The following is a 20,605-nucleotide window of genomic DNA, read 5'->3' on the forward strand; positions in this document are numbered from 1 at the left end:
CCATTGGTGAAAGTGGGGTGTTAAAGTCCCCTACTATGATTGTGTTACTGTCGATTTCCCCTTTTATGGCTGTTAGTATTTGCCTTATGTATTGAGGTGCTCCTATGTTGGGTGCATAAATATTTACAATTGTTATATCTTCTTCTTGGATCGATCCTTTTATCGTTATGTAGTGTCCTTCTTTGTCTCTTCTAATAGTCTTTATTTTAAAGTCTATTTTGTCTGATATAAGAATTGCTACTCCAGCTTTCTTTTGATTTCCATTTGCATGGAATATCTTTTTCCATCCCCTTACTTTCAATCTGTATGTGTCTCTAGGTCTGAAGTGGGTCTCTTGTAGACAGCATATATATGGGTCTTGTTTTTGTATCCATTCAGCCACTCTGTGTCTTTTGGTGGGAGCATTTAGTCCATTTACATTTAAGGTAATTATTGATATGTATGTTTCTATTCCCATTTCCTTAATTGCTTTGGGTTCGTTATTGTAGGTCTATTCCTTCTGTTGTGTTTCTTGCCTAGAGAAGTTCCTTTAGCATTTGTTGTAAAGCTGGTTTGGTGGTGCTGAACTCTCTCAGCTTTTGCTTGTCTGTAAACGTTTTAATTTCTCCATCAAATCTGAATGAGATCCTTGCTGGGTAGAGTAATCTTGGTTGCAGGTTTCTCTCCTTCATCACTTTAATTATGTCCTGCCACTCCCTTCTGGCTTGTAGAGTTTCTGCTGAGAGATCAGCTGTTAACCTGATGGGGATTCCCTTGTGTGTTATTTGTTGTTTTTGCCTTGCTGCTTTTAATATGATTTCTTTGTGTTTAATTTTTGACAGTTTGATTAATATGTGTCTTGGCGTATTTCTCCTTGGATTTATTCTGTATGGGACTCTCTGTGCCTCCTGGACTTGATTAACTATTTCCTTTCCCATATTAGGGAAGTTTTCAACTATAATCTCTTCAAATATTTTCTCAGTCCCTTTCTTTTTCTCTTCTTCTTCTGGAACCCCTATAATTCGAATGTTGGTGCGTTTAATGTTGTCCCAGAGGTCTCTGAGACTGTCCTCTATTCTTTTCATTCTTTTTTCTTTATTTTGCTCTGCATCAGTTATTTCCACTATTTTATCTTCCACCTCACTTATCCCTTCTTCTGCCTCAGTTATTCTGCTATTGATCCCATCTAGAGTATTTTTCATTTCATTTATTGTGTTTTTAATTGATGCTTGATTCATCTTTAGTTCTTCTAGGTCCTTGTTAACTGTTTCTTGCATATTGTCTATTCTATTTCCAAGATTTTGGATCTTGGAAATAGAATCTTGGATCAGCTTTACTATCATTATTCTGAATTCTTTTTCAGGTAGGCTGCCTATTACCTCTTCATTTGTTAGGTCTGGTAGGTTTTTATCTTGCTCCTTCACCTGCTGTGTGTTTTTCTGCTTTCTCATTTTGCTTATGTTACTGTGTTTGGGGTCTCCTTTTTGCAGGCTGCAGATTCGTAGTTCCTGTTGTTTTTGGTGTCTGTCCCCCGTGGCTAAGGTTGTTTCAGTAGGTTGTGTAGGCTTCCTGGTGGGGGGGGACTAATGCCTGTGTTCTGGTGGTTGAGGCTCGATCTTGTCTTTCTGGTGGACAGGTCCACGTCTGGTGGTGTGTTTTGGGGTGCCTGTGGCCTTATTATGTTTTTAGGTAGCCTCTCTGCTAATGGGTGGGGTTGTGTTCCTGCCTTGCTAGTTGCTTGGCATAGGGTGACCAGCACTGTAGCTTGCTGGTCGTTGACTGAAGCTGGGTGCTGGTGTTGAGATGGAGATCCCTGGGAGATTTTCGCTGCTTGATATTATGTGGAGCTGGGAGGTCTCTTGTGGACCCGTGTCCTGAAGTTGGCTCTCCCACTTCAGAGGCACAGCACTGACTCCTGGCTGCAGCACCAAGAGCCTTTCATCCACCCGACTCAGAATAACAGGGAGAAAAAGTAGAGAGAAAGAATTAGTAGAAGAAAGAAAGAGAGAGGGAAAGAAAGGAAGAAGGGAAGAAAGGAAGGAAGGAAGAAAGAAAGGAGGGAGGGAGGAAGGATGGAAAGAAAGAAGGAAAGAAAGGAGGGAGGGAGGGAGGAATGAAAGCAAAAGGAAGAGTGAATGGAAGAAGGGAGGGAGGGAGGGAGGAAGGAAAGAAAGAAAGAAAGACAGGAGGGAGGGAGGGAGGAAGGAAAGAAAAAGAAAGTGGAAAGAAGAAGGGTGGGAGGGAGGGAGGGAGGAAAGAAAAAGAAAGAAGGAAAGGAGGAGCGGAGGGAGGGAGGGAGGAAGGGAAGGTAGGAAAAAAAGAAAGAGCAGGTAAAGTAAAATAGAATAAAGTATGAAATATAGTAGCGTTATTAAAATTAAAAAGTAATTATTGAAAAAAAACACAGACCGATAGAACCCTGGGACATATGGTGGAAGCAAAGCTATACAGAGAGAATCTTACACAGAAGATTACACATACACATTCACAAAAAGAGAGCAGGGGGAAAAATCAAAAATCTTGCTCTCCAAGTCCACCTCCTCGATTTGGGATAATTCGTTGTAAAAAGAGGAAAAGGGCGAGAAGTCTGAAATCTTGCTAAGTCCACCTCCTTAATTTGGGATAATTCGTTGTAAAAAGAGGAAAAAGGGGGGAAAGTCTTAAATCTTGTCCTCAAAGTCCACTTCCTCAATTTGGGATGATTCGCTGTCCATTCATGCACTCCACAGACGCAGGGCACATCAAATGGACCGTGGAGCTTTAATCCGCTGCCTCCGAGGCTGCACAGAGAGATTTCCCTGTCTCTGCTCTCACAACTCCCGGGTCTCAGCCTTGGACCTGGCCCCGCCTCTGCGCGTAGGTCGCCGGAGGGCGTCCGTTCTTCGCTCAGACAGGACGGGTTTAAAGGAGCCGCTGATTCAGGGGCTCTGGCTCACTCAGGCAGAGGGGAGGGAGGGGAATGCCCTCTCCTCGCGCACCAGGCACCAAAAGGGAAAAAAGTCTCTTGCCTCTCCGGTAGCTCCAGACCCTTTCCCCGGACTCCCTCCGGGCCAGCACTAACCCCTTCAGGCTCTCTTCCTGCCGCCAGCCCCAGTCCTCTCCCTGCGCTCCGACTGAAAGCCGATACCCGAGCCTCAGCTCCCAGCCCCGCCCGCCCAGACAAGCCTCTCGGGCTGGTGTGTGCCTGAGGGCACCGATCCTCTGTGCCAAAATCTCTCCGCTTTGCCCTCCGCACCCCTGTTGCTGTGCTCTCCTCCGCTACTCCGAAGCTTTCCCCCTCCGCCACCTGCCGTCTCCGCCCGCGAAGGGGCTTGTAGTGTGTAGAAACCTTCCCTCCTTCACGGCTCCCTCCCACTGGTGCAGGTCCCGTCCATATCCTATTGTCTCTGTTTATTCTTTTTTTCTTTTGACCTACCCAGGTATGTGGGGAGTTTCTTGCCTTTTGGGGGGTCTGAGGTCTTCTGTCAGCGTTCAGTAGGTATTCTGCTGGAGTTGTTCCACGTGTAGATGAATTTCTGATGTATCTGTGGGGAGGAAGGTGATCTCCGCGTCTTACTCTTCCGCCATCTTCCTCCGGCTCCCTGAAGTATTGTTGATTTACAATGTTGTATTAGTTTCTGGTGTACAGCCAGGTGATGCAGTTATACGTATATATGTATTCTTTTTCATATTCTTTAACTTTATGTTTTATCACAAGATATTGAATACAGTTCCCTATGCTATACAGTAGGATATTGTTGTTTATCCATTTTATATATAATAGTTTGCATCTGCTAATCCCAAACTCCTAATCCACCCCTCTGCCAAGCCCCTCCCCTTTGGCAACCACAAATCTGTTCTCTATGTCTGTGAATCTGTTTCATAGATAAGTTCATTTGTAACGATGACTCCTTCTTCATGCTTCTGTAGATTGGCAGGGTGGCTCCTCTGCTGGTTTTGCCCAGACTCAAAATGCTGGAGGGTCTATTGGGTTGAGGGTCCAAGAGAGCCTCAGTGGTATATTTGGCAGTTGATGTTAGATGTGGGCTATGATGCCTTGCTTCTCCCCACGTTGCTTCCCCCCCCCCCCATAGACTAGATTAGCTTCCTTCCATGGTGGTCTCAGGGAAGCATTCCAAGATGGTGGAGACAGAAGCTGCAAGGCTGTTGCTTCCACCATATTCTATTTGTCAAAGGAAGTCTCAAGACCAGCACAGATCCTAAGCTTGGAGAAACTCCCTCTGTCGATGAAAGAAGCTGTAAGGAAAATATAGTTATATTTAATTTCTAGGAGATTAGCAGATTTCATCTTTCATCAGCATTTGGCCAGGGTCCCAGAGCCTATACGAGTCAGGGTCATGGCTTGAGCTTGGGTTCTGTGACTCCAGGCTTGTGGCGTTTCTGGTTTGAACCAGGATTCAACGCCAAGTTTGTCCAGTCTCAGCACTTAAGGTTTGCAGTAGCTCATCTCCCTGGTCCTTTGACTCTCACCCAGTCTTTACCCAGAATTGCTTACTTGAAAACACACATTTATCGTTTTCAATATTCTTTCCACATGTAAGTAACAAGCAGCAGGAAGAATAAAAGCAGGCCTAGCCAGCTCCCTGGGGAGGAGGAATTTTAGCTGCTCTTTGCGATCTTGCTTCTCCCTTATGTCTTCAGTGCAAAAAGATTTCTGAATATGGACAGAATTCTCTTCTGACTAACTCTATATATAATATTTCTCAAATGTGTTGAACAAAGATGTTGATGAGAGTTGCAAGAAAAATACATGTTGCACTGTCATATAAGATCAGAAGGCAATAGGTTACAAGTTTTCCAATAGTGTGTACTGCAGAACTTCTCAGATACTTTAATAAAGGGGAAGGGAGGGGGAGGGAGGTACTAGTATATAATATTTCTAATTATTTAACCACAGAAACCTTTTATTCCAAGGACCATATCCCAGGACTACTTACAGGAGAGGTGGGATCACAATTTAGAAATTTGCCTTAAACGCATTGAAGGTGTTTTGGATGTATCATAACCATCACAGGGAGAAACTTTTTCACATATACATGCATCCTTCCCCATTATTATCACCAAATTATGATTCATGGGGACTGAGTAGTGGTCTGGGCATGCATATTTTTTAAATGTTCTCCCGGATGATCTTAATATGAACCTACCACTAGTTCATCAAAAACCTGTGTAGGGCTTCCCTGGTGGCGCAGTGGTTGAGAGTCCGCCTGCCGATGCAGGGGACACGGGTTCGTGCCCCGGTCTGGGAAGATCCCACATGCCGCGGAGCGGCTGGGCCTGTGAGCCATGGCCGTTGAGCCTGCGCGTCCGGAGCCTGTGCTCTGCAATGGGAGAGGCCCACATACCGCAAAAAAAACAAAAAAAAAAACAAAAAAAAACCTGTGTAATAAAGGGAAGGTGTTACTTCCAAAAAACACTCATCATAATAATGGGAATAAAGCCACCATCTACAGGAGTCTTACATGTTTTGCCCATATTGTCCTTTGTCCTCATGACCATCCTGTGAGGGGGACATCACTACTCCATTAGACAGATGAAAACCCTAAGGTACAGAAAAGGCAAAATTCACCACTTGTCTCAGAGAAGATTTTGAACACCTGCAAATGTGGTTTGTTTGTAAATTTAATACCTTAAATAATTAGTATTAATGACTTTTTTTAGCTTGTTATTCCTATTGGCTATGAGACTTTTATTTTGCCAAAAGGGGGTTTTTACTCACCTCAGAGATTTCTAGAAACTCCCAACCCCACACCATATACCCACAACCATTTTCACTGCTGTGTTCTGTTCATCCAGAGTCAGTAAGACAAACTTTGTCCCAGCTCCTCTAGATCAGCACTTCTCAAGGTGGAGTCTGCCAAACCCTTATCTCAAGAGATAGTTCTTAAAAAAACAAGGTCTGTGGTCAAATCTGATTAGGAGGCCGGAGTCCTGTGGACCCCTGTTGGAGGTTCCAATGTCCATGAACATTTTAAGGTCTCGGAGAAGACCTAGAGGAAGGAGGCCAGTTAAACTTTCTTTAACCCTGAGCTTTCCAAACTTATTTAACCTCAGAACCATTTGGGGCACAATAATTTTTCACCTTCATATGGAAACTTGAACACATTAATCTACATTGTGTGGAACACAAGTGATCACAACAGGTGAGGAATGACCGAGAGGCTGACCATCCTCATGGCTTAGACAGCTCATCCTTGCCTTTCCTGTCTAGGTTCAGAGGAAATTATAAACATGAGAGAGCTTCTCAAAAGGATCTTTCCCCTGTGACACAGCACATCATTCTCAAGGTTGCCAAAGAGTTAGTTTCAAAATCCATTTCCCAGAATGCAACTTGGATCAAGTCAGGTTTCGGGGGGTTTTTTTTTTTTTTTAATTGGAAATTTTATCATGATGGGCCATCTTTAGTTTCACAACATTATTGACCTGTTCTTGAAATATTTATTCCTACATCCCATTGCTGGGAAAAGGACAGAAAAGGAAGGAATACAAAATTAGGATTATGCCGGGGTCTGCAGAACAGGCAAGAGGACTTCATTAGAGAATTAAATTGTACAGTTTTCTCTTTGGGGACATTTTTGACACCTGAAATCACTTCTTTTTAAAAAAATTAATTGAAGTATAGTTAATTTACAATATTATTTTAATTTATGCTGTACAGCAAAATGAGTCAGTTCTACACATATATACATTCTTTTTTCATATTGTTTTCCATTATGGTTTATCAAAGAATATTGAATCTAATTCCCTGTGCTATACAGTAGGACCTTGTTGTTTATCAATTCTGTATATAATAGTTTGCATCTGCTAATCCCAAACTCCCAATCCATCCTTCTTCCACTGCCCCCGGCTTAGTAAAATCTCTTCTTTAAAGGGGTTCCAAGATGGGCACTAGAGATTTCACACCTGAAAATAAGTATGTGCCATTTATTTTGGTAGATGGAACATTTACCAAAGCCAAAGAATCAGAAATGAATTCTTCCAATTAGTATTTCAGAGCAATTCTCCTAGTTATCTTTTATCCAAACCATTGAAGCCCAAATCCTACTGAAGTGTGTGTCAGATCATTTCCCAGTGACAAGGAATTGGAGACACCAAGTTGACATGGACTAGCCTCTTCAGCATCACCCGAAAGCTTGTCAGAAATGCAAAATTTCAGGCCCTGCCCCAAACTAAACCAGACTCTGCAGTTTAAGAGATCCCCAGGTGATTCATGTGCAATTGAAGTTGGAAAGTACTGGCCTAGAGCACCATTGATTAATGTAATAATTGTGCCTATCTGTTTTATTGCCCACGTGAAAGATTCTTAATTGACTCTGCCTTTTAACTAGCTTGAATTCCACTGACGGTTAGTGCTTTTAAGCCATTTGCTCAACTACAAAGAGCCATTGTAAGCTGGATCCTCCGCAGTGAATGTGTGTGCTGGTTTAACATATTTAGACAGGAGAGCACTTTACCTACGGAGTTGAGGTGGGATGGGGAATTATCTGTCACCATCCCAGTTCAGTGATGATGCATCTTGAATGAAACAAAAAGTCTCTGCCTGTCCATTCAACTTGTCTGCCCTGAGGACCAGAGAAGAATCCTCTTTCCTGGTGGATTTGATAATGGGACTTCCCCTAGTGGGCTGTTACACATTTTCTTGAAGAATGATACTTAGGGCGAGCTGCCCGTGACGTTGCCTGCGCTGTTTGAAACTGCAGAACCCGTTACCAGCTTGGGGCAACTACCGTTCTGGCTGGTTCCGGAGCCCGTGCGTGCCAGGAGGGCTAGTGGCGGTCGGGAGGTGGCTCTAGCCTTTCGCGTCTCTGCAGCCTGGAGACTAGAACCGGCACTTTGGTAGGACGCCACCTCCAATCGCAGCGCTGGCGCGGGCGGAGGCTAAAACACACGAGTCCTGAGACTGAGGAAAACGCGCCAAGTTCCCGTCGGCGGTGTAGTGGGGAAGACCCCAGCGGTTCGGGCGCCGGGCGAGCGGAGCCGCTTCTGGCGCTCCTTGCCGTCCCGGGGCGGGGATGGGGGCGGGCGTGGTCGGGCGCCGCTTCGGGGATGGGGGCGGGCGCGGTCGGGCGCCGCTTCGGGGATGTAGTCGGTGCCGGCGCCCAGGCAGGACCGAGCCGCAGCCCGGGTTCCCGCTCTTGAGAGCGAATGGTCACTCCCCTGCGGGGAGGGCGATCCGGCCAGCTTTTCCGTGGGTCGCGGGCCCCCGCAGGCTCGGGGCAGGGGCTCACCTGTCGCCCCCGCCCTCAGCCCGGTTAGACTTGTCGGCGTCACCGCCACGGACCTCGCTCTGGGCCATGACCATAGTTACGGGAGAAACATATGTGATGTCACAACCCCCAGTGATAAGGACAGCCAGGAGCAAGAAATGGTATAGCAGAAGATACGGCACCTGGTCAAATGTTATATTCTAGATATGCTTGGTGATTACAGGCTCCCTGTATAAATGAATTCTCGTCAGCTCCTTGGGATTTGAAGAGAAAATGCCCCGTGTCATACCTAGTAGTGAAAGTAATAGGCTTTCAAGAGGTAGTCCCTCAAAAAAACCCAGACGTTCCTTGAAGTTTTTTCAGAAAAAGGAAACCAAGAGAGCCTTGGATTTCACAGATTCTCAAGGAAATGGAGAAAAAACTTCTGAATATAGAGGATCTGAAATTGATCAAGTTGTTCCTGCAGCACAGTCCTCACGTGTCAACTGTGCGAAGAGAAAAAACTTGTTACCGTTTGTGGGACTGAATAATCTCGGCAATACTTGTTATCTTAATAGTATACTTCAGGTATTATATTTTTGTCCTGGCTTTAAATCTGGAGTGAAGCACTTATTTAATATTATTTCAAGGAAGAAAGAAGCCCTAAAAGATGAAGCCAGTCAAAAAGCTAAGGGAAATTGCAAAGGAGATTGTTCAGTAAGTTTTGAACTAATATGCAGCTTACATTCCTTGATCATTTCAGTCGAACAGCTTCAGGCTAGTTTTCTCTTACATCCAGAGAAATATACTCGTAAACTTGCTACTCAGCCAAGGCGACTACTTAACACACTCAGGAAACTCAACCCTATGTATGGAGGATATCTACAGCATGATGCACAGGAAGTATTACAGTGTATTTTGGGACACATTCAAGAAACATGCCAACTCCTAAAAAAAGGAGTAAAAAATGTGGCAGAGTTATCTACTAAGGTAGAAGAAAAACATCAGAAAGAGGAAATGAGTGGTGATAACAGCATGGAGATGGCCAGTATGAGGCATTCTGAAGACTATAAAGAAAAATTGCCAAAAGTACATGGGAAAAGAAAAAGTGACACTGAACTTGGTAACGTGAAGAAAAAAGTTAAAGTCTCTAAGGACCACCAGTCTTTGAAAGAAAACCAGAGACAAACCAGATCAAAAAGAAAAGCTACAGTTGATTCATCAGATATTCCTGCTAAAATAATCCGCAAGTACATTTCTGAAAATGAGAGTGCAAGACGCTCACAAAAGAAATCAAGAGTTAAAAGAAACTGGTTACAGTCTACAGCTAAGCAACTCAGCATTATTTCTAAATTCTTTAGTCTGGGTACAATAACAACAAACCAAGAATCCAAAGGACAATCTAAAGAAAATGAATGTGGTCTTGAAGAGGACATGGGGAAGTATGAGGACGATAATACAGCTGATGGTTGTGGACTTGAATCTCCAGGGAAGAACGTTATGCCTGTTAATGAAGTTAAGCCCATAAACAGAGGCGCAGAGCAAACTGGGTTTGAGCTCGTGGAGACATTGTTCCAAGGTCAGCTGGTCATCAGGACTCGTTGCTCAGAATGTGAAAGTTCAACAGAAAGAAGAGAAGATTTTCAAGACATCATTGTACCAGTGCAAGAAGATGAGCTTTCCAAAGTAGAGGAGAGTCCTGAAAGTTCTTCAGAGCCAAAAACAGAAATGAAGACCCTGAGATGGGCAATTTCCCAGTTTGCTTCAGTGGAGAGGATTGGAGGAGAAAATAAATATTTCTGTGAAAATTGCCATCATTATACTGAAGCTGAACGAAGTCTTTTGTTTGACACAATGCCTGAAGTTCTAACTATTCATTTGAAGTGCTTTGCTGCTAGTGGCTTGGAGTTTGATTGTTATGGTGGTGGACTTTCCAAGATCAACACTCCTTTACTGATACCTCTTAAACTGTCACTAGAAGAATGGAGCACAAAGCCAACCAATGACAGCTATGGATTATTTGCAGTTGTGATACATAGTGGCATTACAATTAGTAGCGGGCATTATACTGCTTCTGTTAAAGTCACTGACCTTAACAGTTTAGAACTAGATGAGGAAAATTTTGTGATCGACCAACTGTGTGAAGTAGGTAAGCCAGAACCATTGAATGAGGAGGAAGCAAGGGGTGTGGTCGAAAACTATGACGATGAAGAAGTGTCGATTAGAGTCAGTGGAAATACCCAGCCAAGTAAAGTTTTGAACAAAAAAAATGTAGACGCTCTTGGACTTCTCAGAGGACAAAAGACTAAAGCAGATGATGAGTTATACAACAAAGCATCTCATCCTGATGAAGTTGCCAGTACAGCATTTGCTGAAAATAGAAATTCTGAGACTAACAATACTAATGGGACCCATGAATCTGATAGAAACAAGGAATCCAATGACCAAAGAGGCATTAACATGAGTGATTTTGAAAACAAAATTTCATATGCAGTGCAAAGCTTAAAGGAGTATGAGGGGAAGTGGTTGCTTTTTAATGATTCTGAAGTGAAAGTTACTGAAGAGAAGGACTTTTTGAATTCTCTTTCCCCTTCTACATCTCCTACATCTACTCCTTACTTGCTATTTTATAAGAAATTATAGAGTGAGTGTATTTTCCTTGTGTGTGTATTAAACATTGGTAAATTGATTACATCAAAAAGTCTTTAGCTTATCTTTTGAAGCTATTGGATATTATTGGTCTCTCTAGGTTTTTATATAAATAGTGAAATCTGAGTTATTGAAAACCATGTTAATTTTTAGAATTCCTTTTCCTTAGTGGAGACTAGTGATTGATGCATTAGCTTCTGGGAGCAAACTTGTATAGGTTCTTAACTGAATTATTCAAAATGGAAGCATTTAAACGCTTTGAATTTACACCTATCTTTTGTGTTTGCTTTTTCAAATAAAGTGCTTGTATTTTTATGTCCATATTTTGGAGTAATTATCTACATGATGTTTATAGGTTCTGTGGTTTTTCAGCTAAGCAGCAGAATCTCATTTCAGTACATTTAGTTTTGTAAGTCATGAAGCCAGATCTTTGATGGGCTGTATTAGAGGCACGTGTATGTATTCACAATAGTGCACATTTTGTGCCTTCAGTCACTTTGAAAAGTGTCTCAGGAAACCTGAAGAGTCAGTCCTCTTCTATCTTCAAAAGAATTTTATATGTATTTATGAAAATGATCCTGTACCCTAGTAAATATTTTTCAGTGTGGACTAATTTGTATCTCTTCATAGTCATACTCTGCACGATCTGTATATAATGCAACGAACTTAGAGGTGTGACCTTAAATTTAACTTTTCTAAAAAAACCAGGAGGTCAATAAAATTTAAACTGCTTAACAACTAAAAAAAAAAAAAAAAAAAAAGAATGATACTTAGTCTTTTTACTTTTGGACCAGTGATTAAATGTTGAGCAGAGATCACATTTTCTATATCTTTTAATATAAGATCTACATAACAGTATACAATAATACTACTACTAATAAACAACAGTATCAATAGATAACTTGGTTGAGCACATACTCTGTGCTATAAGCAGCTCTTCTAAGTGTTTCATACCTATTATTTCTTTCTACTCCTTCTGAAAAACCCTATGAGAGAGGCACTTTGATTATCCCCATTTGACAAATGAAGCAAGAGCAGTTCAATAACTCTGCAAGCAAAGGACTGAGCTCAGCTTTAAACCCAAGCAGAGTTCTTTTATTTTAACTTTTCATTATGGGAATTTTCAAGTATATACAAAAGTAAGAATAATATGATAAATTTTTATGTGCTCATCACCAAATTTCAACAATCAGCTCATAACCAATCTTGTTTTATCTAGATCCCCACCCTCTTCTCTCTGTTAATTATTTTGAAGCATGTCTTTTCAATATCCAGCATTGTATCTGTAAATATTTCATTATCTATCTGTCAAGAATAGGATTTTTTAAAATATACCATTCTATCTTTGTCATGCCTAAAATGGTGGCAATGATTCCTTGATCTCAACTTTCAGGTCGGTGTTCAATACTTCCAGTTTGTTTGAATACGGATCAAAATAAGGCCAAATACTAAGATTACTTTCTTAAAACTCTTTTACTCTGTAGGTTCCCTATTCAGTTTTTTTTTTTTGTTCCCTTGCGTATTTAGTTTTTGCTGCTAAATAAACCAAGTTGTTTGTCCCGTAAAATTTCCCATAGTCTGGATTTTGCTGACTGTGTTGTTTCCTTGTGGCTCCATTTTATGTTTTCCTACCCACTATATTTCTGTAAATTGGTGGTTGGATCTAGTGCCTAAATCAGACTCAGACTAGACTTGTGTTTGTGTGCATGTTTATGTCAACATTACATCATAGGAAATAAAGTGTGTTACCATCTTGAGGTACAAAATGTCTGGTGGTCTTTTTTCAGTGTAAGCAGTCATTGATGATCATTGTTTAGATCCATTAATTCAGTGGGGTTTGCAAAATGGTGACACTCTTAACTCATGTATAAAGAGGAATTTCCCCTCATCAAGTATTTGGTTACTGTGCACTACCCTCTATAAAGGCAGGATAAGTGTTTGTTCCTTTCCTTTTATTTACCAGTTTTAAAACAATGACTTGATTCCCTAACATCCCCCAAAGTTGACCAATGAGTTTTTCTTTCTTAGTATCAATATGAACTCCTGGATTTAAACATGTTTGATGTATGTCAAATCATTGCAGTTATTATCTTGATTGACTATCCCATCTTTAGCCAGCGGGGACTTCTTCAAATTGGCTTCCAAGTTCTTTTGCCATGACCTCAGTAGTCTTTGATAAGTCTAGTCCCTTTCGATAGAAAAATGGCATTTAGAAATCATAGTAAGTACATGCTGGAGGTACTTTTTGCTATTGGGTTGATCATTGTTTCTAAGCCATTTAAGTGAACAGAACTAGGACTTTTTTTTTTTAGGCTTAAATACATCAAGAATTATGCTGATACTTCAATTCAAATTCAGGGCTAGAGGGTTTTACTCAACCTCATCAATATCGAGTATGTAAATCCTTCTCCCACATCAGGCAAAGTCCTTAACCACTGTACTACACAGCTCCCTTTTTGATATTTGACACTCAATATTGGACACTCACCATTAGAAATAGAATGAACAACATTTTCAAGATGAGAAAACTTAATTTCAGAGAGACTGAACCTTGTCAAGGCTTACCTAGCTAATATAGTACGGACACAGAATTGGAGCTAAATTCTGATGTACCTGATTATTTCTCCCACTGCTAAAGTAAATTTTAGATTCTTTTGTATGTATTTTCCATTTGTCAAATAAATACAATTTTCATATATATGAAAATATGAAGTTTTATAAGTTTTAGTTATAATTATGTACAGTAATACTTAGTATGACCATGATGGACACAACCCTACAAAAAGCTGTTATTTTTATTTTTATAGCCCCCTGACTTCCTTTTTTTAAAAAATTCAAACAAAAAGTCACAAAAATTATAATCATCCTCATCAGTTCACTCAGTCCCATGTAATTAATTTGTTTTTTCATCTTGATCTTTTGTTAGCACTTTTATGAATTCATCAGTTTTCCATTAGAGTTCTGAAAATGCTTATTCATTCAGTTCAGCACTGTAGTCAGTTACCAGAAACCTGTACTTGTCAGAGTCTTTTCCAGGAATTCCTTGAAGATGAAACCCTTTTGTAGGATCATTTTTGCAAAAGCATCACAGTACACCCAGAATGGTCTGTAAATGACAAAAGACTTAAAAATAACCACGGTTAAAGATTTGATGAAAGTTCATATAATGCAATTGACAAGAAAATATAGTTATTTCTGAGATATACATTTAAAGTAATAACTAGAATTATGACTTATAACATTATACCAGAACATATAAGATTTTTAGAAATTTCATGTAATGTCTGAAACATTTATATTAACATATTTCCATACAAATAACCCAAAGAAAGTTTAGTATTACTTGTTTTTTGTTTGTTTGTTTATACTGCAGGTTCTTATTAGTCATCAATTTTATACACATCAGTGTATACATGTCAATCCCAATCGCCCAGTTCAGCACACCACCATCCCCACCCCACCGCAGTTTTCCCCCCTTGGTGTCCATACATTTGTTCTCTACATCTGTGTCTCAACTTCTACCCTGCAAACCAGTTCATCTGTACCATTTTCTAGGTTCCACATACATGGGTTAATATACGATATTTGCTTTTCTCTTTTTGACTTATTCACTCTGTATGACAGTCCCTAGGTCCATCCACATCTCTACAAATGACCCAATTTCATTCCTTTTTATGGCTGAGTAATATTCCATTGTATGTATGTACCACATCTTCCTTATCCATTCGTCTGTCGATGGGCACTTGGGTTGCTTCCATGACCTGGCTATTGTAAATAGTGCTGCAATGAACATTGGGGTGCATGTGTCTTTTTGAATTATGGTTTTCTCTGGGTATATGCCCAGTAGTGGGATTGCTGGGTCATATGTTAGTTCTATTTTTAGTTTTTTAAGGAACCTCCATACTGTTCTCCAGAGTGGCTGTGTCAATTTACATTCCCACCAACAGTGCAAGAGGTTTCCGTTTTCTTCACACCCTTTCCAGCATTTATTGCTTGTAGATTTTTTGATGATGACCATTCTAACTGGTGTGTGGTGATACCTCATTGTAGTTTTCATTTGCATTTCTCTAATGATTAGTGATGTTGAGCATCCTTTCATGTGTTTGATGGCAATCTGTTTATCTTCTTTGGAGAAATGTCTGTTTAGGTCTTCTGCCCATTTTTGGATGGGGTTGTTTGATTTTCTGATATTGACCTGCATGAGCTGTTTATATATTTTGGAGATTAATCCTTTGTCTGATGATTCATTTGCAAATATTTTCTCCCATTCTGAGGGTTGTCTTTTCATCTTGTTTATGGTTTCCTTTGCTGTGCAAAAGCTTTTAAGTTTCATTAAGTCCCATTTGTTTATTTTTGTTTTTATTTTCTTTACTCTAGGAGGTGGATCAAAAAAGATCTTGCTGTGATTTATGTTAAAGAGTGTTCTTCCTATGTTTTCCTCTAAGAGTTTTATGGTGTCCGGTCTTACATTTAGGTCTCGAATCCATTTTGAGTTTATTTTTGTGTATGGTGGTAGGGAGTGTTCTAATTTCATTGTTTTACATGTAGCTGTCCAGTTTTCCCAACACCACTTATTGAAGAGACTGTCTTTTCTCCATTGTATATCCTTGCCTCCTTTTTCATAGATTACTTTACCGTAGGTGCATGGGTTTACCTCTGGGATTTCTATCTTGTTCCGTTGATCTATGTTTCTGTTTTTGTGCCAGTACCATATTGTCTTGCTTACTGTAGCTTTCTAGTATAGCCTGAAGTCAGTGAGTCTGATTCCTCCTGCTCTGTTTTTTTCCCCTCAAGACTGCTTTGGCTATTCGGGGTCTTTTGTGTCTCCATACAAATTTTAAGAATTTTTGTTCTAGCTCTGTGAAAAATGCCATTGGTAATTTGATGGGGATTGCACTGAATCTGTAGATTGCTTTGGGTAGTATAGTCATTTTCACAATATTGATTCTTCTAATCCAAGAACATGGCATATCTCTCCATCTGTTGGTATCATCTTTAATTTCTTTCATCAGTGTCTTATAGTTTTCTGCATACAGGTCTTTTGTCTTCCTAGGTAGGTTTATTCCTAGGTATTTTATTCTTTTTGTTGCAATGGGATATGGGAGTGTTTCCTTCATTGCTCTTTCAGATTTTTCATCATTAGCGTATAGGAATGCAAGAGATTTCTTTGCATTAATTTTGTATCGTCCCACTTTACCAAGTTCATTGATTAGCTCTAGTAGTTTTCTGGTGGCATCTTTAGGATTCTCTATGTATGGTATCATGTCATCTGCAAACAGTGACAGTTTTACTTCTTCTTTTCCAATTTGTATTCCTTTTATTTCTTTTTCTTCTCTGACTGCCGTGGCTAGGACTTCCAAAACTATGTTGAATAATAGTGGTGAGAGTGGACATCCTTGTCTTGTTCCTGATCTTAGAGGAAATGCTTTCAGTTTTTCACCATTGAGAATGTTGTTTGCTGTGGGTTTGTTGTATATGGCCTTTATTATGTTGAGGTAGGTTCCCTCTATGCCCACTTTCTGGAGAGTTTTTATCATAAATGGGTGTTGAATTTTGTCAAAAGTTTTTTCTGCATCTATTGACATGATCATATGGTTTTTATTCTTCAATTTTTTAATATGGTGTATCACATTGATTGATTTGCATATATTGAAAAATCCTTGGTCCCTGGGATAAATTCCACTTGATCATGGTGTATGATCCTTTTAATGTGTTGTTGGATTCTGTTTGCTAGTATTTTGTTGAGGATTTTTGCATCTATATTCATCAGTGATATTGGTCAGTAATTTTCTTTTTTTGTAGTATCTTTGTCTGGTTTTTTGTATCAGGGTGATGGTGGCCTCATAGAATGAGTTTGGGAGTGTTCATCCCTCTGCAATTTTTTGGAAGAGTTTGAGAAGGATGCGTGTTATCTCTTCTCTAAATGTTTGGTGGAATTTACCTGTGAAGCCATCTGGTCCTGGACTTCTGTTTGTTGGAAGATTTTAAATCACAGTTTCAATTTCATTACTTGTGAGTGGTCTGTTCATATTTTCTATTTCTTCCTGGTTCAGTCTTGGAAGGTTATACCTTTTTAAGAAGTTGTCTGTTTCTTCCAGGTTGTCCATTTTGTTGGCATAGAGTTGCTTGTAGTCGTCTATTAGGATGCTTTGTATTTCTGCAGTGTCTGTTGTAACTTCTCATTTTTAATTTTATTGATTTGAGCCCTCTTCCTCTTTTTCTTGATGAGTCTGGCTAATGGTTTATCAATTTCATTTATCTTCTCAGAGAACCAGCTTTTACTTTTAATTATCTTTGCTATTGTTTTCCTTGTTTCTATTTCATTTATTTCTGCTCTGATTTTTATGATTTCTTTCCTTCTGCTAAGTTTGGGTTTTGTTTGTTCTTCTTTCCCTAGTTCCTTTAGGTGTAACGTTAGAGTGTTTATTTGAGATTTTTCTTGTTTATTGAGGTAGGCTTGTGTAGCTATAAACTTCCCTCATAGAAGTGCTTTTGCTGTATCCCGTATGTTTTGGATCTTTGTGTTTTCATTGTCATTTGTCTGTAGGTATTTTTTGAATTCCTCTTTGATTTCTTCAGTGATTTCTTGGTTATTTAGTAACGTATTGTTTAGTCTCCATGTGTTTTTGTTTTTTACTTTTTTTCCCCTGTAATTGATTTCTAATCTCATAGCGTTTTGGTCAGAAAAGATGCTAGATATGATTTCAGTTTTCTTAAATTTACTGAGGCTTGATTTGTGACCCAAGATGCGATCTATCCTGGAGAATATTCCTTGCGCACTTGAGAAGAAAGCGTAATCTGCTGTTTTTGGGTGGAATGTCCTATAAATATCAATTAAATCTATCTCGTCTTTTGTGACATTTAAAGCTTGTGTTTCCTTATTAATTTTCTGTCTGGATGATCTGTCCATTGGTGTAGGTGAGGTGTTAAAGTCCCCCACTATTATTGTGTTACAGTCGATTTCCTCTTTTAGAGCGGTTAGCAGTTGCGTTATGTATTGAGGTGCTCCTATGTTGCTTGCATATATATTTATAATTGTTGTATCTTCTTCTTGGATTGATCCGTTGATCATTATGTAGTGTCCTTCCTTGTCTCTTGTAAGATTCTTTAAAGTCTTTTATCTGATATGAGTATTGCTACTCCAGCTTTCTTTTGATTTCCATTTGCATGAAATATCTTTATCCATCCCCTCACTTTCAGTCTGTATGTGTCCCTGGGTCTGAAGTGGGTCTCTTGTAGACAGCATATATAAGGGTCTTGTTTTGGTATCCATTCAGCAAGCCTGTGTCTTCTGGTTGGGGAATTTAATCCATTCACGTTTAAGGTAATTATCGATATGTATATTCCTATTACCATTTTCTTAATTTTGGGGGGTTTGTTTTTGTAGGTCATTTTCTTCTCTTGTGTTTCCCAGTTAGAGAAGTTCCTTTAGCATTTGTTGTAGAGCTGGTTTGGTGGTGCTGAATTCTCTTAGTTTTTGCTTGTCTGTAAAGCTTTTGATTTCTCTATCGAGTCTGAATGAGATTCTTGCTGGGTAGAGTAATCTTGGTTGTAGGTTCTTGCCTTTCATCACTTTAAATATATCATGCCACTCCCTTCTGGCTTGTAGAGTTTCTGCTGAGAAATCAGCTGTTAACCTTATGGGAGTTCCCTTATATGTTATTTGTCATTTTTCCTTTGCTGCTTTTAATAATTTTTGTCTTTAATTTTTGTATAGTTGATTACTATGTGTCTCAGTATGTTTCTCCTTGGGTTTATCCTGCCTGGGACTCTGTGTGCTTCCTGGACTTGGGTGGCTATTTCCTTTCCCATGTTAGGGAAGTTTTCAACTATAATGTCTTCAAATATTTTCTCGGGTCCTTTCTCTTCTCCTTCTGGGACCCTTCTAATGGAAGGTTGTTGCATTTAATGTTGTCCCAGAGGTCTCTTAGGCTGTCTTCATTTCTTTTCATTCTTTTTTCTTTATTCTTTTCAGCGGCAGTGAATTCCACCATTCTGTCTTTCCGGTCACTTATCTGTTCTTCTGCCTCAGTTATTCTGCTAGTGATTCCTTCTAGTTTATTTTTCATTTCAGTTATTGTATTGTTCATCTCTGTTTGTTTGTTCTTTAATTCTTCTAGGTCTTTGTTAAATATTTCTTGCATCTTCTCGAATTTTGCCTCCATTCTTTTTCCAAGGCCCTGGATCATCTTCACTCTCATTATTCTGAATTCTTTTTCTGGAAGGTTGCCTATCTCCACTTCATTTAGTTGTTTTTCTGGGGTTTTATCTTGTTCCTTTCTCTGGTATATAGCCCTCTGCCTTTTCATCTTGCCTATCTTTCTGTGAATGTGGTTTTTGTTCCACAGGCTGCAGGATTGTAGTTCTTGTTGCTTCTGCTGTCTGCCCTCTGGTGGATGAGGCTCTCTAAGAGGCTTGTGGAAGTTTCCTGATGGGAGGGACTGGTGGTGGGTAGAGCTGGCTGTTGCTGTGGTGGGCAGAGGTCAGTAAAACTTTAATCCACTTGTCTGCTGATGGGGGGGCTGGGTTCCCTCCGTGTTGGTTGTTTGGCCTGAGGCGACCCAGCACTGGAGCTCTTTGGTGGGACTAATGGTGGACTCTGGGAGGGCTTATGCCAAGGAGCACTACCCAGAACTTCTGCTGCCAGTGTCCTTGTCCCTTGGTGAGCCACAGCTGCCCCCCGCCTCTGCAGGAGACCCTCCAACACTTGCAGGTAGGTCCGGTTCACTCTCCTATGGGGTCACTGGTCCTTCCCCTGGGTCCCGATGCGCACACTACTTTGTGTGTGCCCTCCAAGAGTGGAGTCTCTGTTTCCCCCAGTCCTGCTGAAGTCCTGCAATCAAATCCCACTAGCCTTCAAAGTCTGATTCTCTCGGAATTCCTCCTCCTGTTGCCACACCCCCAGGTTGGGAAGCCTGACGTGTGGGTCAGAACCTTCACTCCAGTGGATGGACTTCTGTGGTATAAGTGTTCTGCAGTTTGTGAGTCACCCACCCAGCAGTTATGGGATTTGATTTTATTGTGACAGCACCCCTCCTTCCATCTCAGTGTGGTTTCTCCTTTGTCTTTGCATGTGGGATATCTTTTTTGGTGAGTTCCAGTGTCTTCCTGTCGATGATTGTTCAGCAGTTATTTTCGATTCAGATGTTCTCAAAAGAGGGAGTGAGAGCATGTCCTTCTACTCCGCCATCTTGAATCAATCTCTCAACGACTCCTTTTTTCAATTTAATTGTATTGAAGTATTGTTGATTTACAATGTTGTATTAGTTTCTGGTGTACAGCCAGGTGATGCAGTTATACGTATATATGTATTCTTTTTCATATTCTTTAACTTTATGTTTTATCACAAGATATTGAATATAATTCCCTATGCTATACAGTAGGATATTGTTGTTTATCCATTTTATATATAATAGTTTGCATCTGCTAATCCCAAACTCCTAATCCGCCCCTCTGCCAAGCCCCTCCCCTTTGGCAACCACAAATCTGTTCTCTATGTCTGTGAATCTGTTTCATAGGTAAGTTCATTTGTAACGATGACCCCTTTTTCATGCTTCTGTAGATTGGCAGGGTGGCTCCTCTGCTGGTTTTGCCCAGACTCAAAATGCTGGAGGGTCTATTGGGTTGAGGGTCCAAGAGAGCCTCAGTGGTATATTTGGCAGTTGATGTTAGATGTGGGCTATGATGCCTTGCTTCTCCCCACGTTGCTTCCCCCCCCCCATAGACTAGATTAGCTTCCTTCCATGGTGGTCTCAGGGAAGCATTCCAAGATGGTGGAGACAGAAGCTGCA

At 40.4% G+C, this 20,605-nt stretch overlaps 1 protein-coding gene and 1 long non-coding RNA gene across 2 annotated transcripts in view; both read left to right on the forward strand.

The window, feature by feature from the left end:
* Nucleotides 1-20,605, forward strand: part of LOC307052654 — a 171,254-nt gene that overhangs the window by 75,902 nt on the left and 74,747 nt on the right. The window lies entirely within an intron of this gene.
* Nucleotides 8,460-10,808, forward strand: LOC307052277 (ubiquitin carboxyl-terminal hydrolase 1-like; the record flags this gene model as incomplete). The annotated part of the gene is made up of 1 exon (XM_079703128.1): nucleotides 8,460-10,808. The coding sequence occupies one exon, from the start codon at nucleotides 8,460-8,462 to the stop codon at nucleotides 10,806-10,808; it is 2,349 nt and encodes a 782-aa protein (XP_079559254.1).

This window comes from Hyperoodon ampullatus (genome assembly GCF_949752795.1).
Source record: "Hyperoodon ampullatus genome assembly, chromosome: 4".
Classification (NCBI taxonomy): domain Eukaryota; kingdom Metazoa; phylum Chordata; class Mammalia; order Artiodactyla; family Ziphiidae; genus Hyperoodon; species Hyperoodon ampullatus.